At 36.0% G+C, this 18,510-nt stretch overlaps 1 protein-coding gene across 9 annotated transcripts in view; it reads right to left on the bottom strand.

The window, feature by feature from the left end:
* The window catches only part of LOC109431502 (nuclear factor of activated T-cells 5), a 138,489-nt gene that overhangs the window by 81,477 nt on the left and 38,502 nt on the right, over window positions 1-18,510 (bottom strand). For all 9 annotated transcript variants that reach the window (XR_009996249.1, XM_062845724.1, XM_062845725.1 and 6 more), the window contains one exon: window positions 15,998-16,761. Coding sequence is in view for 8 of the 9 variants with exons in the window: in XM_062845724.1 (XP_062701708.1) it covers window positions 15,998-16,737 (740 nt within the window). In the remaining variant the exon portion in view is untranslated. The remainder of the gene's footprint in view (window positions 1-15,997; window positions 16,762-18,510) is intronic.

The raw sequence follows: 18,510 nt of genomic DNA, 5'->3' as shown, positions 1-18,510 counted from the left end.
TGGTTAATCGGCGCGAACAATAAACAGTAAGTGACCAGTTCGCATTCGAATTCCTTGAGAAACCTATGGAATTGTTTTTCCAAAGAATCCACGAGGATATTACAAAAGGAATTCTTTGAGGAATTCCAAAAGAATGCATAGAGCAAGGCTTGAAGCAGTTCTGGAAGAATTTCTAAAGGAATTCTTGAAGGAGTTACTCAAGGAATCGTCGGAGCAATTCCTGGAGAAATTCGTGGAGTAATTCCTTAAAGGAGTTCCTAAAATAATTTTAGAAGAAGTTGCCGAAGCCGAAGTTGCCGCTGGAGGCGTTTCTAAAGTAAACTTAGGAGGAATTCTTGGAAAATATATCAAAAAATTTCAGAAGCAGTCCTTGGCGGAGTTAAGTTCTCTGAGGAGAGTACCTAAAGGAATCAAGTGGAAGAATTTCCTAAGAAATTGGCATTGAGAGAGATTTCTGAAAATAAATCTTGATGTAATAGTTGCCAATTTTCTAGAAAGAATTTTTGTAGGAATTCCGGAAACCCTTGATGGAATCTCTGAAGAAATTCTGAAGGGGAAAATTTATTTTGAATTCCTCAGAGGATTGTTTCAGTAATACATAGAATATTTTTAGAATGTATCCTTGGACCATTCCTTAAGAAATCATTGTAGAAAGTGTTTGAATAAATTAAGGAGGAATCCAAAAAAAAATGCGTAGGAACTACTGAATTACCTGCAAGATTACCCAAAATAATACGTGGAGAGATTTTTGAAGGATTTTTTGCAGAAATTTCCGCAGGAATCCGTGATAATTTTTTTTGAAAGAAACAGTAGAGCAATTCCTAAAAGTATCCTATAAGGAATTTCCGTAGGAATGACTTCCTGTAGGATCCATCGGAGGCCTTCCTGGAGAAAACTTTGAAGAAATCACTGAGGAAATCTCCAAGCACAATTTCTGGAGGAACTCCAGGGGAAATCTCTTTTAGGGCCCTTGGAAATGCATAATAAATCTCACATATCATAAAGCTCTATATTAAGCGCATACTAGCACCACGTAGCAATGGAACTGCGTACCAAATGTTACACAATTCGAGAAGTTCAAGAACAACTTTGCTGAACACATGAACTTTGTAGGTTATGTAAATCATGAGAAGAAACATCTAAAAATATACAATGGTAACATGTAATAGTGGAATTGCGTACCACACTTTCCACCATTTGAGAGTCATTAGTTTTCTCTGTAAATTTTTCAAGCACAATAGCACCATGCTGCGGTAAAGTTACGCGTTAAACACTACATAAAACTATTAGGGGGATTCACTTAACAGCGTAAACTGATTAAACTGATTAAACGTCGCGATCACTAAGGCAATCTTTGATTATTTCATTCGTAAAATCATGAAACATTTCAAATAAGCAGAAAACCATGGCTTACGCAGCAATTTCATCTGTTTAGTGAGTACCCCTATTAATTTGTTAAACATTTCCAGAATTATAACTGGGTTTGTTATAATGTTTATATAAAGAAGATCAACTCACATTTTAATGTATTGTAACTAATTTTGTTATACAGTATGCGGCAGGAAAAAATGCGAAAGTGTTTTTTAACTTCAAACCTCATTTTCGTCCATTTGTCGTTAATCAATATATGTTTCAACGTTCCATGACCTCTACTAGGCTAGTTTTCTGAAAAGTAAATTAAAAATTTTCCCGTTTTGGTCACTAACCTTTACATGGCGGCGCCTGAAGCTGCAGACAATCAGAATTTTTAAACCGCAGAAAAGTACACAGGTCGCTAAATTTCGTTTCTGATAAAACAAAATTTTTAATTTTCACTACAATATCATCAAATATACACTCCCGTTCAAAAGTTTGGGGTCACCCCCTTAAAAACATGTCATTTTTTTAGGCCCATATCTCCGCCAATTTGCGTCCGATTTCAAAACCCTAGGTTCCATTCAAAAGATAATAAGTCAAAGAAACTTTGAACATGATTTAAAAGAAACTTTTTCAAAAAATTTTGTATGTAAACTTAACCCAAAGTTGCCAAATTTTCTAAAAAATGAATATAAACTTACGGCAGTATCGCTGGAAATTGGGTCGACCAAATTTTAAGATGAGAGCGGTAATATGACCCATTTTCTATTAGCTTTCAACTGCTTTTTACAGAACTTAGCTAAAAAATCTAGAAAAAAAGTTATTAAGTAAATTAATCCTTGATGTCATCGACCAAAAGTTTGGGGTCACCCCTCAAAATGCTGTATCGACCAAAAGTTTGGGGTCACTATCGTAAAACATGGAAAAGGGATTTGTTGATATCTTTGTCATCTTTCATTCAATTTTAATTCTTCTTGGCTTATTTGAAACAAAATGAATGATACTTACTGCATAGATATTGAACCACAAATATTTGTTGAAATTTACGTACTAAAACTTAACGTAAAGTTGCCTCATTTTTTGAAGTGTGGTAAAATGTGCTAACTTTACATAACATTTTTATATACAAAAATCGTTAAATACTTTAAGTTGAAGACATCAAACGTAAATTTAGTTAATTATCTTTGAAATAAGCCAAAAATAATTAAAATTGAGCTATAGATGACGAAGATATCACTAAATCACTTTTCCATGTTTTACGAAAGTGACCCCAAACTTTTGGCCGATACATCATATTGAGGGGTGACCCCAAACTTTTGGTCGATGCCATCAAGGATTAATTTACTTAATAACTTTTTTTCTAGATTTTTTAGCTAAGTTCTGTAAAAAGCAGTTGAAAGCTAATAAAAAATGGGTCATATTACCGCTCTCATCTTAAAATTTGGTCGACCCAACTTCCAGCGACACTGCCGTAAGTTTATATTCATTTTTTAGAAAATTTGGCAACTTTGGGTTAAGTTTACATACAAAATTTTTAGAAAAAGTTTCTTTTAAATCATGTTCAAAGTTTCTTTGACTTATTATCTTTTGAATGAAACCTAGGGTTTTGAAATCGGACGCAAATTGGCGGAGATATGGGCCTAAAAAAATGACATGTTTTTGAGGGGGTGACCCCAAACTTTTGAACGGGAGTGTATGTACTTATTTCATCTAGTATGTGAAACTACATGGCTCTGGATCAGTGTGGTCTGGTTGTTCATCGAATTTAAGCTAATTTTTTCACTGTTATAGTCATTTTGTTTAATGACCATTGGGCGCGCAGTATATTGATACCCGCTTATTAGGCTTACATTATCACATGTTAAACATCAAATATGTTTATTTTTATTTTGCAGTGCTAGAATATAGACATTGGCTGATACACTGTCAAGAAAAAATAGTCATATATATCCCATATTTAGCGTGTAATAGTGCCTTGAACTTTTCGCATTTTTTCCTGCCGCACCCTGTAATTATGATAGGGTATTGGTTTCCTTATTAAGCATATGGCTCCCATTTTCATCCCACGAAAAACAAAGGATTGAAGCGCTGTTTCTTTTGTTTCTTATTTTTGTATTTTTTGTTAGAAGTGAACACCCATGAAAATAAAAAGAACGGAGTCAATCGGTGCCGTAATCGCTTGTTTTCGAATAGGATGAAAATGGGAGCATGAGATTACTGATGGCACACATACCCTATAATACGAACTTGTTTTTAGACCGATTCTATCAAATATATCTAAATAAAATATACCAGACCTAGAAATAACTAACAACCTTTGATATAATTATGCTATGTTTCGGTTATGCCTGTCTGATCGGGATCCACTTCATGAACTACGAGAATAAGGAAGGTGTTACCGGCAACACTGTTGACCGCGAAACGATGGTGAAACCACCGTCCGATCCCTCGCAACTGAGCGGCTGTCGCCGAGCGGACTGACAGACCGGACAGCAACTGACAGAACAGAGAAAACAGACCCATTCAGACTTTGCTAGTGCACATATAAGCAGCATTTTGTTCGCAGTGATAGTGAATTTATTGGTATATTTCGATAGTTTGAAGTGAGTTTTTTGGTTAATTATTTGTTGAATTGTTATAGGGTATATGTACCATTCCTTGGCCTAATTTGCAAGCCGCCTTGACAATTTTCACCATAACTCATGAATTAATAGCATTAGAAATAATATGTCGACCGTATTACACACTCTAGGCAATGCATGTTTCACCGATTGGAAGTAAACTTACGTAAGTATTCAAGAATTTACTTTATTAAGTTGAAAAGATTCAATGCGATGGTATGCAACATTGGTCTATGGTACAAAAATTGGCCTATTAGTGGATACAACGTTAGCCTATTGCTATCTATGCACTAGAACCACTATTTATCTCATTTTTTCAATATTTCTGCTGAAGTATTATCTCTGTTTGTTCACCAATCTTACTTTTAAATTACATTTTCGGAGCCAAATTTTCAAAAAAACTATAAATAAATCACTTTAACTTAACTTTAAGTTCTTTCTTAATTTAGTAACGAAAACAACGCAACCCCATTATTGTGTTATATTTTTACAGTCACCGCACACAAAATCTTTCTTCCTGTTCGTTCTTTCAGGTTCTTACGCAAGAAATGCTGTTGACGTCTTTTTTTCGCTGTTTTTGATGTCACTTTACTGATGGGCCAAAATTTTTTTTTTTTTTTTTTTTTTTTTTTTTTTTTTTTTTTTTTTTGAAGAGTGACCAGGTGGAGCTGCAGGACAGCTGATAGCAAAGCCTGGACCCTTTCCCAACTTTCCCCCTACTAGGACCAATACTCACGATGGACTAGACGATGTCGTCAACTTGAGCAAAGTGTGTAGTAATTAGCATTGGGTCGTAGTAGTTTTTAAAAGTACTGTTGTTTTTAACTTTTCCCATCGCACTAGTGTTTTGATCGAATGGAAGCTCCAAAGATGATTTGATAATTGAACAATATTTCAATAATCGAAAATCTCCGAGGTCACTGGACAGCATTCAGAGATAAAAAAGGATGTCTATGTCTATGTTAACTCCTTCAGAGTACTTTTCTTAAAAAATATACAAAGAGCAAAAAGAAAAAAAAAATGTGTCGTAGCTAATTTTTAAAGATTTGATATTTCTGAAAATTATTCGAAGACAGCTACCAGAACTAGCGTTTTTAGCCGATATGGGCAACTAGTTTTTCTGACAGCTTCTCCAAACAATAATCAGATAATATCCTCAGTTATTTTCTAATACATTCTGAAAATTATTTCAAGCTGATTACCAATAGTGTCAATAACCGATGTTAGTCATTGACAGCACCAGCATCATCCCCAAATAACTCTCATATTAGTGTTAGATAACACTTTTTGAGCTTCCATTCGATATTGTAAAGAAATTTGTCAAACCCTATTTGTCAAAATATAGTCAATAATGTATCAAATTGTGTTTCTAATTTCGCTAGTCGCCTTCTGCATATCTGTGATCATCTCAGTCCAAAGTAATATTATATCCATCGTAGCCCTTTACATTGTCAACCGTTCTAAGTCCTAACTAAATTCCTGCTCTTTTGATCAGTGAAATAATACCGTCTAAGATATAAAAACAAAAAAGTTCAGTCAACTGATTTTTGTCAAAAATAAAAATGATAATGATTATTTGTCAACTTTTATAAATTCACAAAACCCAAAAAATAAGAAATACAAATAGAAACTCCTATAATCAACAGTTTTATCTTTACCTAATCAGTCCATAATTTTCTAATTGTAATGAATCTAATCTGTAAGGCTGTAAGTCAACTTATCCTAGCGTCCCCTGTTTTGTGTACTAACGAATTCAAGTAACGAATGATGAGTGTAACGCAGAGACCTCCTCTACCCACTCTTGCGTTACGTTAAATTTAACAATTATTGTTAAATTTTAGAAAATTCAAAGAATGCAAAGATTAGGTCTATGCACGCTGAATTATAATTTGTTTTTGACTTGTGATAAATGCACGACGGATACTCCTTTGGTTCCCATTAGCACTTACGGCGATTCCTTCACTTGCGCTCAACTCGTAAACTAGATATATCTAGCTCAAAGTCCAAGCGGTGGTGAATGAACTGGCGCTAAAGTGCTAATGGGTTAAGCCCTCCCATCGCGTCAAGATCGAATATCCAGGGGGAGGGACTTTACTGATGGGCCAAAATTTGGGTACATAGTGAAAAAAATGTCCTCAATATTCGGCCCACATTCAATTTGTAAAATAGTTATTATTCGTTGAAAACAAATACTCAAGTTCAAAATAACGTCTTTGACCGTCGCATCAAATGATCAGTTATTGAAAAGTCAATTCGAAATGTTCCAGTATCATGCCATTTATGATCATGTGTATAGACTACCCACTAAGCCGAAGAATCATGGCGTCTACAAAAGCTAAACAAAGTGACATTTTTATTCAATTTTAATGTTCCAAAGTGCTAAAATTAAAACGAAATGTTACAGTTGTTTGGCGCATAGCTTTTCCGATATCCAGTTATGCGTGTTTGTTTGAGTTTTTGGTTTACATTGAGATAGGCCGAACGAGGGGACTATGCCAACGAAGCATCCCGATACCCTACTAAATTTATTCCGTTATAGTCAGTTAGAAATTACATCAGTTTCCGCACACAGTCAGCACCGCACAGTGCATAATTATTACAGTCAGTTGAGGTAGGTTATTGGCAGAAATTAACTTTATTCAGACAGTGCGAAACAGTATGTAACCTACAATTAAATTATGTAAATTTCTATAGATTATCCGACCCACGTTTTTCCCGGTTATAGTCACACCTGGAAGAGACAGAAAAATACCGAAAATGTAAGAATTAACTTAATGTCTGTTTACTGACCACCGACTAAATGAACTCAATAAATTTCAGCTTTGAAGCTGCTAAGTCTGCAACTAGAAGGGTGTTTGTTCCGACGATCGGAAACAGAAGGGAAGTAAAGCGTGGGTCCCGATATGATCTAGTCAGGGCTAAAAATCTAGTTAATACAGATAAAAAAGACTCTTCACAATCACAGTATTATTATATTCATTCGTTCAAGATACAGCACACATCATTGAACAGTAAATAATTCATATTGCGAAAGCAAAACAGAAAAAAAACAACATTCACTTAACCACAGTTTAAAGGGCGATGATGGGCTCATTACTGGCATGTATTCGCTTTTCATCAACCAAACGATCAAGTGTTCAAAATAAACCAATAGTCATTAGGTTGGGCTGTAAAGTATCCGTATAATTTCCAGAGCCGTCAAGTGTCTGAAAAGTGCAACGGGAGGCACAGTTTTGCGGTCAACCTATTATGCTTTTTTATGGTTCGGAGACTGCAATCCAGGCCGAATGGAAAGGGGCCTATACACAATAAAAGTTGGCCATCAACCATTGCCACCTTCGTCATCACGTGGTTGGTGTTTGCTGGTGCGTGGTGGTGGTATCGGGAGAAGTAACATCATAAAAATATCAAAAAAGTGAATAACGAAAGAGAAATCGCTAATAATCGGAGGTTACAACGGGCAGCTCGCCAGCATAGCGTAAAGTTTGTACACAAGTGCTGAACCTTGGTATTTTGCTTTTACAGTTGTACAGACACAACACCGTGCCGATGCTGATCTTTTGGTCTCGCGTTGTGTTGAGCCGATTGTTGTTGTTATGTAGCTAAATTGAAACACGTTTTCTGGGAGCCAAAAACGATCGGAACAAGTTTGTATTGTAGAAAAAAACAGAGGACAAAATCACGTTGATGTTATGGGGAGAACGGTGAACGTGTCAATCTGAACACGGCAGAGAATGGATACCTTGAAAGTATGTAAAAAAGCTCGTTACGAATTTTGGAGAATGGTGTTTATGTCGTAATTAGAGGTGACAAGAACTGTAGCCCAATACTTTCATCTAACAAACCAAAAACAGATTGTGTTTTAATTTGCGCAATATTGATTTACGCTTCCAGATTAACTAAGCATTAGCCATTAACATTGAGCATATCTCACACATTCGTAGCTGCTACAGTGCCGAGAGTCCCAGTCAGTCCCTGCTGTAAAATGCAGGAATTTAGAAAATAGAACTCATTGAAGTTTATGAGCCATTTTACGAAACGTTTCGGATCAGCTGGTCGCTCATTTCAAGAATAAAAATTTGACAGGAGGTCGCTCGAAGCCCGTGAGTTTAATATCAATATTAACTCTGTTCTCGTTTCACAAAACAGACTATAAGGCATTGCACTGTTTTATTTTGCAAGGAATTTAGACATTTCGTGGCCTTAATGTTTACACAATCTCAATAAGAGTAAAAGAAAGGGAGAGAATTTCATGCAGAGCCCTATACACTTACATAGGTACCGTTTATCATTGATCAGCGGGGCAATGTTTATCGACTTGACCCACCTCACGAAATGTTCAAACAAACAATTTTCATTGCAAACAGATGCTTTGCTAATTTTCGTATTGCAATCGGTTACATTCTCAAAAATTCATGCTTGGCATGAATACTAGATACAATGTGAGCTCCGAAATTACTGTAATTAACCCGAGCAGAAGGGAATAACAACAGCATGAGGACCTATGTTATTTGGGTAAAATAACTGAATGATAGAATCGATTATTTTTAAGTTATTAACATAACAGATTGTGTTATAAACTTGTCTGTCATAAGCGGCAAAATAACAAACATCATAACAAAAAAAATGTTTTTGGAAAATCATTTTAATAACTTGTTTTGTTAATAACAACTTAATAACAGTGCATTTGGAAAATATTTCAATAACAAATATTAATATTAATTTGTTATTGATAATAATCGGAAAGAAAAATTTGTTATTACCGTCAAGGCGCCATTTACCGTGGGGGCTCCATTCACCGTGTGCCTTCGAATATTTTTTCATTATTTCCATATTATGATTGAATGATATGACAATTTCCCTTCAATTTCACCAATACAACATTGTATTGGTGAAATTGAAAAATGAAATAATGAAAAAAATATTCGAAGGCACACGGTGAATGGAGCCCCCACGGTGAATGGCGCCTTGACGGTATATCAAAATCGTAACTAAATAAATTATGATACTTATTATATAAAATTATACACTTTATCTCACAAACTCACAAATAACATGAGTAACAATACTGTAAATGATCGAAAAATACTATTTCCAGAAATTTCTCCAAGAGTTCTCCCACTAAATCATACACAGATTTTCAAAGACTTCAAGAAATTCCTTCAGAATTATGAACAGAATCCCTTCAAGGATTTCTTCAGAACTCCCCGTTATTATTTGTTCCGAATTTCATCTTGAGATTTCTCTGAAAATTTCTTTGAGAATTTCACCAGGAGTTTTTTCCGAAGAATTCTGGAGTTTTTCAAAAGATTTTGCCAAGAATTATAATAATTGCTCAGAAGTATTACTTTGGAATTTCTAAGAAGATTGCGTCAGGAGCAGAGTTGCTCTCTGTCACTATCAATGGTAGGCAAACCGCCGATTTTGATAGGCTGACTGCAATCCAAGTCAGCGTGTGCTCTGTTGAGTCACCAGGTCACCGTCACTTTTCTTTTTCCATCACAACTGGATTGATTGAAATGGCGGGTAGATATCACTGATAGGCCATCTTTAAAATTCGTTTAAAAATCAGAATAAACACCTAAAGTGATGAAATTTGAATATGTGGTACAGAATAACAAGTTTTGTATGTTGGTCATTAAACATTTTGAGTTTTGGCTACAATCGCTAAAATATCAGTTCAGTTGCTATGATAGAGCTCTGGAGAGCGAGTCAGTATCATCAAGCCGTTGCCGGTCACTATCGTTTTGATATTGATCGGCCTACAGTGATAGTGACGGTGGTGCAAAATCAGTAGTCAACTGACATGACTGATATCTCGCAGCTCTGGTCAGGAGTTCTTTTGAAGACTTCTCCAGGGTATCGGAGGGTTTCTCCAGAACTTCCAACTGTTTTCCCAAATATTATTTAAGGAATTTTCAGAGGATTCTTTCGAAAATTTCCTTCCTAACTGATTACAAAAGTGGAACAAAACAAAAGGACAGATCATTATTATCGAGTTGTCGCTTTGATTTCAATACTTGTTACTGTTGTGCTATTGTTGATTGTAAAATTGTAAATTGTAAAATGTAATTGAGTGAATGTATATCAATAGCTTGATTATAACTAAATGAGATTGTCCAACAAAAATTGTTAAGGAAAAGCTATGCCTTGATAATTAAATAATAACAAAACAAGATATAAAAACAGGTTATGTGATTTCGTAGTATTTTTTTTTTGATATTCTCCTCTGCTCGGGACACTATGTATACAGTGGTAGACATTCGTTTAGCCGAGGCATATTTTTTCTATTTTTTTCGCAACTATAATCATTTTATGTTTTTTTTTTAATTTTTGGAGGATCTTCTAGGTAATTTGCAATAGTCAATGGGATGAAACAATATATTATTTATTTTATGGCCGTAAAATAAAAGAAAAATAGAAAATTTGCCTAGACATTCGTTTAGCCAAATTGTACAATTTTTAAGATTTAATAATAAAAACTATTAAATTTCGGAAAATACCCAACACAATCACTGGCGTAGCCACGGGGGGGGGGGGGGGGGGTTTAGGGTCAAACAACAACACCCCCCCCCCCCAGAGCCAAAATTTGTGGAACAAATTTTCAGTATAAAGCGCTCTGCGACGAAAAATTTTTTCGGCTGCTCCGCTATTTTCAGACTACGAATGCAATTACACATTATTGTTTACAAAATGTAAAATTCAAATAAAAAAAAGTATCATTGACCGTTGAAAACCCCTCCCAGAGACAATTTCTGGCTACGCCACTGAACACAATTATTTTGTATAGTGGTTTCGCAGCGCGGCGTCACGAACACTAATGCAAATCTACTGGTTGAAAATATGCCCATTTGATTTTGCCGGGAACAGCTGATTTTTGTTTACTATTTTCAACCAGTAACTCAGGTAGTGTTCGTGTAATGCAACGTGTACGTACACGCAACACTACTAAAAGCAGAAACCACTATGGTGATCTGAATTACAGATCGATTGTAAATCAAGAATTTGATCGTTTTTGAAAGTGTTGCCATATTAATTTTACATGCATCTCGTACTAATATGTAACAATATTAAAAATGTTTCCAAATTGAAATTTATTGTAGGGTAAACAGGTATAATATGCCCCCCCTAAACAGAAATGGCAATATATCTAAAATTGGCGCCTTATTCCATCTATTGTCCACTGCAAATCGTTGTTTCTAAAGTCAGTGAATTGTTGCATGAGAACTTTACCTCTGGAGGGGCGGCTATGGAAGCTTTGAAACGTTTTTCGAAAACGTTCCAAAATTTGCCTTATCAAAACAAACGGGGCAATACGCCCCATCAAAAGAAAAACGTTCAGCCCCATGATAAAACTGTACGAGGGGTTAATTCAACCACATGCTTATCCTAGGAGGGCCTTTTAACAAGTGTTTAACTGCATTAAAGTTACAAAATAACATAAGCGAACAGAACTAGCTTCGTTTACAATGAAGCCAGCTTGCAAGAGGTAAAATATTACGCCAAAAGGCTCGATTTCAGACTTTTTGATATTTTTATTGCTTTTATATACCAATCAACTAACGGACCAGCTTGATGGCAATTAATCATCAATATTTAAGATTTCCAATCGATCCCGCATGCAAATTGCGCTTGAATCGCTAGAAAATGAAGGGGGGCGTTTTGCCCCGGTGGGGCGTATTATACCCTTTTACCCTAGTTATTTTCATCGGAAGTGTTTCAAAAGATTCTAATAAAAGTAAAACGACGAGTGCAAGTTGAAAATCTACGAAAAACAAAGTTTTTAATGGAAAAAAATGCCGCAAACCATAAAAAAATCACGTACTCAAGTATTGTTTCGATGAAATATGATAGTTTAACTTGCATAAATCACTGTGTTTACTACTATTACGTCTTCTTATAGCTTCCAATATCTGCTACACTGTATTCTGACTGAAATAACATACATTGGACGCCTCACATTTTGAGAAATGACACCCAAAGTATTCAAATTTCTAGCATGAACTACTTGTTTCATAATTTAGATATTCTTTTCAAATAAATCACGTTAAAGATGAATGGTTCAAATCTGAGACTCGTTTATAATATATGTCTTCAGATTGAATGAAATGAAAGCCAATGTTTTGACCATGTCGTGCATTTTTGTATGAGCATCTGCTTTAAAATAAACAGGGTTCAAAAATTCCGACTCTTCTTGCAGTTCTCTTGCTTGGCAGTCTTTTTATTCATTTAGTAATGCTAGTATTATACAGTTATACTTCAGAGGCATTAGGATACGTCTTTATTACTACACAGAACTATTTATTTTAGCTTTCATCAATCCCATTTTAAAGTTTAATCAGCCGCAAACCTATATACTTTATTTTTTAACGACTTTTTATGCAATAATTTAAACATTTCCAGCAATAATTCTGTGCCATATTTTAAAAACAACTATAGGGTGTCCCAGAAAGTATGGGCACAACTTTGCAGCTCTGCCATTTGGGAATGGATGCATAAACAAACTTTATTTTCACACATATCCTGTCTCAATATGTCAACATCAAATGCCAATCATTAGAATTTGCATTTTACACTTCGTTTGAATGCGGTAGAACATTTCCTGAAAGACCTTTTAAAGCTTCTGCACAAATTGCTATATTTTTCAATAACATCGCTTAACAAATTGTTTTCTACGCATGAAATTAAGCTCGATAAAAATTTCAAAAAATATATCCGTGTATTTCTACATGCGTATCTATTATACAACCCTAAGTTCGGATTGAAAACATATACTTTTGACCCTGAAAAATGAATTGAAACACCAAAATCGATATCTTTGAAAACCTGTTTTTCTAATAGTTGAAAACAAGCTTCTGAATATATATCACAACATGCAGAAAATCACATTTTAATTTCACTATAAGTTCAATAAATGCCCCAGCTTTATAAAGTGTAGATTGACTTGTTTTTATTCTCGTCAAAACATGTTTTAAAACTCGAATGTCTGTGGGCATGTCTAATCCAGAAATAGAAAAGGCGAATTTTTCAGTTTTCTCAAAATTATGATTTGCCCGTACGCACAATCAAAACATATTTTTATAAAAAAAATCAATCAACCATCTGAGGAAACATGTTTTCGAATGTATCATGTGAAAAAAATTCGAAAAAAATGTTTCGAATTTGGATATTTGGCAAAACCGTAAAAAAGTAGTTTGTGCAGAAGTTTTAAAAGATGTTTTTCCATTTTAATCATTCTGCATTCGAGAGATGAGCCAGCCTAGGGCTGCAAATCTCTTAAATAAAGATAATAATAATAATAATAATCATTCTGCATATAGAAACCATATTTAATGTATAAACTCTTCACAAGTATCAATTAAAATACTCTAAATAAAAATACAAAAATATAAAAATTGTTGTTTGTTAAGAAAATGATTGTACTTTCGCTATACAAAGTTGTGCCCATACTTTCTGGGACACCCTATAATCTAGCCTACATTAGAGTGTTTAAAAAAGCATTTTCTTTAAATAAATTAATTCATCATCGTTTCTCCTTTTTTTATAATATTTCTTTGAATTTCACAAATAAATAAACTTTTAAGGTCAATTATCTTGCTAACACGTCATAAACTAAATGCCCTCGAAATACACTGACGAGATTACAAAAAATCTATTGAAACCCAATTTTTCATTAACCTCGGCTAAACAAATGTCTAGGCAAAAAAAGACATTTGAAGGGTTTTTACCCTCGTTTTTGTTTCAGTGTATATATAAGTGTGATGTATCACCTTTTCATAAAACAGTACTAGATATACTATCACTGCCATAAAAAAAGTTTTATCGTAAAAGCTTTTGTATGAGTTTCCTGACACTTTTTTGAAAAATGTTGGGCCTCGGCTAAACGAATGTCTAAGTTTGAAAGAGAAATACCAGTTCCCTATCAGTCCTCATCATTTTATTGGTAAATTTATCGATAAAATATTTTTTTCTACCCCGATCCCACATTAAATTTTATTTGAAACGACTCAATCACTAAAATACGAAATGGGATATCACTAAACTTAACCTCACTTTAGGAGGCCAATAGCGTTTTGCGACTCGCTCCCTTACGGGCGCGTAGTGCATACTTGAAACTTTAAACGCGATTATCTCGGAAGTATGTTTTCCAAAAACGTCAATGCGGTGACTACGATTGCGGAAACAGTTCTCAACCGATTTTAACCAATTTTTTTTTGAGTGTTCGCTATTCATGTGTCGTGTCCTTGAACGATCAACATTCTTCGGAAAAAAAAATTAAAACGGTGTTATGAAATTTTTCATACTTTTTTTGCATGAAAAAAGTGTTTTGTTTTAAAAAAATCGTCCCCGTTTGGAAACTAAAACATGTTTTATTATTCCGATCGTTCAAGGACACGACACATGAATAGCGAACATTCAAAAAAAATTTGGTACATGCTAATGGAGGCTTTGAGATTCGAAACTGGATCAACAATTATGAGGAAGTTTTGCGACAGTTCCAAGATCTGAAATGTGCGGCGAAGTCGATATTAGTTGATACAAGTTGCTCAAAAGAGAGAGACCTTGGAGGTCTGTGGGGTCCGGAAGGAGATAATATCGTCTTTTCGACCGAGATTAAGCAGGGACATGCAGCCCTACATTTAGGAAGGCCTGGCCTACGAAGAGGATTGCACGAGTTGTATAGAAAGTTTGTTTGATCTATGACAATCAATGTGCTTTTTCTTCTGAATTGCATTGTTTAGTTATCAACATATTTCTATTCTCTATACAGTGCGAGAAATAAGTGTAAAGACAGAGCCGTTTTTCATACAAAATAATCATGTTAAGGGATCAAAATCTCTTTTTCTAGCGATTCGATTGTTATGGAATTTCGACTGCAACCTTAAAATAACTAGAATTTTGGCTAGAAATATAAATCATCATCCATGAAAACGTTTATATCGACTTTTTAGATTCAAATAAATATAAAGACACATTTTTATATGGAAATAAGTGACTTTATATTTATTTGAATCTGAAAAGTCGATATCAACGTTTTCATGGATGATGATTTATATTTCTAGCCAAAATTCTAGTTATTTTAAGGTTGCAGACAAAATTCCATAACAATCGAATCGCTAGAAAAAGAGATTTTGATCCCTTAACATGATTATTTTGTATGGAAAACGGCTCTGTCTTTATACTTATTTCTCGCACTGTAGTTGTAATTAACAGAGCGCATTAACACCGAGTACAACACAATTTTATTGCACCCCTATACAGATTTTTTTTAGTTGCCGTGTATAGAACGGCAGTTTCATCGACAGAATATCTTGCCACAAACAAACAATGTTTCCATACAAACTCTAAATTAGTTCTTGGGTACTAACAATGATAATATTTTTGTATTCGATTAATTTTGGGTGGAGATAGATGATAATTTTGCTGGCAATCAATATATGTAGTGCTGAATTTGAAACTACTAACACTTTAATAAACCTACTTTTTTATTTTGCTAGACAAAATCTTGAATCGATACACTCGATCTAAGGCTTTCAGGTACAAATTCTCCGTAGTTTAAAGACCTTTTTGTGCCCACTGTGACGCAACCTAAAAAAACATTTCTCCAGCTGTGAGCATGTGATTCCTAGACTTACGCCGTATCCTTTCAACTTTCGTCGTACGCTCTCCTCCAGCGGAACTAAAATGTTGCTTTGAGCCAAAGACCTGCGGGACTGTTAGGAGAAGAAAAGTTACCCGCACCCGCACGTACGCCAATAGTTTTCGTTCTGCTTTGAACGCACACGGAGTCGCACTCAATGCCCAAATAGACAATACGAGTGATAATCTGGACATTCGGCACGCATTTAAGAGAACGAAGTGTGTAAAAAAGCCCACTGTTCAAGTCTGTGCTGTGTTCCCATTGCTGATAGTAATTTATTACTTTCAAGTATAGAGAAAACAAAAATCTCCCACTGGTTGCACATTTTCCAGATACCCAGAAGACGCATTGAAATCACCATACTATAATACAGACTTACCTTATGTAGATAATCTCGCAATTGTATTTTATCCTCCTCCAACCAGGAGCAACGTTGCTTCGCGTCACAGCACTACCCCCCGCTTTTGGAGACAAACTCTCACTTAATGGTTGCTGCTGTTGTTGCTGCATAACTGGTACATTTTCTACTGGAATGCTACCAGCAACATTCGTGGCTATCCTGTTCAAGACGGGATTGATGGTACTGCTGTTATTCGCTACACCATCCTTCGCGGCGACGCTACCCAACGTAGGATGATGATTCACACTAGCTATATTTACAACCGCGGTATTGCTGATATCACTGGCACTGGCACTTGCGGCGAGATTCGTGTCGTTGCTGCTGCCCGGCCCGGAAAGATTTTCGGAAGAAGGAAACATCAAATTACCCATGTTTCCATTGTACTGGCCAATCCTGTGCTGTAACGAGGGATGCTGAAGCGGCTGTTGCTGCGCCAGCTGTTGAAGTTGATGTTGTTGCTGCTGCTGCTGCACTCGATGGTGATGGTGCACCATTGCACTTGGGTTGTTCGATACATGGTGATGTCCGGCTGCTACTGTTACGGTTTGCTGCGTCAGATTCTGCAGTTGCTGGATGTGATGGTTTGGTGGGATCGAGTGATGCTGTTGAGTTGATATAGTTGATGCCAGCTGGTGATGTGCGATTTGCTGAATTGCTGAGCCAGGGGCAGCGACGGAGGGTCCACTGCCACGCATGACATCAGCATTCGACGCTGCCATTTATGATTTGATGCGTCGAGGGCACTGGAATGTGGAGAGAAAAAATGATTTGTTAGAAAAACTATTCTCAGTTGATGAATAGATGAAGTATTCCTATGCTAAACTATATTTTAAGTTTAAACGACTGGTGCAATTCTTCGATCAGGCTGCATTTTACTGGGTGATATAGAATCAAAACAAACTCAAAAAGTGGACTGGAATTTGTTTGTCATATAGACGTTTCTGTGTTCAAAGTATGCTAAAAAATACTAACAAGGTTTCTTCTATAATCGAAATGCACACCTTTAATAGTTGAATAACAACAACACATACAGCTTCTTTTAGAGCAATCAATAGTTAACAAGTTAAGTTATCGAGTACCGATGTCATTTAACCTCGGCACCTCAAGAGTTATAGCCATAAACTTTGGCTAACACATCAGTTAAGACCGCACGAACTGCTAAATTATAGTGAACAAACACGCAAAGTTCGGTCGTCTGGTCTGAAGTACGCAGGCAGAACAATTGAAACGCATATCTTTTCCATTAAAACTAGTTTGGTCATGCTCTACACACCCACCGTCAGCTAAGGCCAAGTGGTTCTGGGATACCGTGGTGTGGCGCTTTGATTGGAGCCGCCTCTAGCAGATGGACTGACTAAAGTTCCGTGGTAGTTGTTAATCGGCTATTCGTGGCGAGAGTCTCTCTATACTCACCTACTACTTCTCTGGCGATAAACATTACAGGTTTCCCCTCGGCGGAGACGACCAGAAAGTGCATGTGCATCGTTCGTTTCTTCTTCAGCCGTGTTGGCACCCGGAACATGGAACGCAACGCAACGGAGGAAAAAGTGTAGACTAGCAAGCAAATAAACTAACGGGCAAATGTACACAACTCGTCGCTTGTTATTTGTTCGGTTGCGATATTAATTGGGTAGAACAACAAACAATAGGTTCGTACGACGAGGCATACAATGTACCCACCTCGCCAACGGTTCTGAAGCGCAGTAAGGGGATTCAGCAACCCTAAAGTTGCCAATAACAGATTGTTTTGATACATTAGTTTTAAAGCGTGTCTAAAACTCTCTAAAAGTATTTTATGACAAAGGGTCAGAAGTTTTTTGAGTTTGATCCCGATTGATAAACCCGAGTAACGTTTTTTCGTTGAATATTTAGACTAGAATAGGCTCTCAAAAACATCATAAAACTAAAATAAAAGGTATTAGATTTTATGACAGTTGTAGAGCGGACCTGGTGTGATGGTTACAATACTTGACTATCACGCCGAGGACCTGGGATCGAATCCCACTCTCGACAAACTCGCAAAATGTGAGTTCTTCCTTCGGAATCTCGGTAAAACAGATAAAAACAAAATATGACAGTTCTTAAAGTATCTACAAGACTAATTGGTCATCAAAACTAAGCTGGACGCAGGCTCTATCTTAGTGGCAAAGTTACGGCAAGCATTTCGTGGAAAGACCCATCGCATTCATGTCCAAACGAAATGTTTAAAGAATCATCTTCCAGTTGATACAAAAGGATGAAATGCTAAACGTCTAAACCTTAGATCCGCCTACGATTTTCATAACCTGACCGGAACAAGCCACTTCCGAAAGCAGAGGGCCACACGAATTCAAAGTCATCAGCGATACACCTTCTGGATGACTGGAAACCATCACGAAACCACGACCAGCGAAGAGCTCCTAACGACGGCTGCCCCTAGAATGTGACGAATGGGGAACGGGGAATAGATTTTCCGCACATATTTATGCACGTGAAAGGAATCACGAAAGGTG

Source organism: Aedes albopictus, chromosome 1 (assembly GCF_035046485.1).
Source record: "Aedes albopictus strain Foshan chromosome 1, AalbF5, whole genome shotgun sequence".
NCBI classification, from domain to species: Eukaryota; Metazoa; Arthropoda; class Insecta; order Diptera; family Culicidae; genus Aedes; species Aedes albopictus.
The sequence above is the reverse complement of the archived record's forward strand: the minus strand, read 5'-3'. Positions and strand labels throughout refer to the sequence as shown.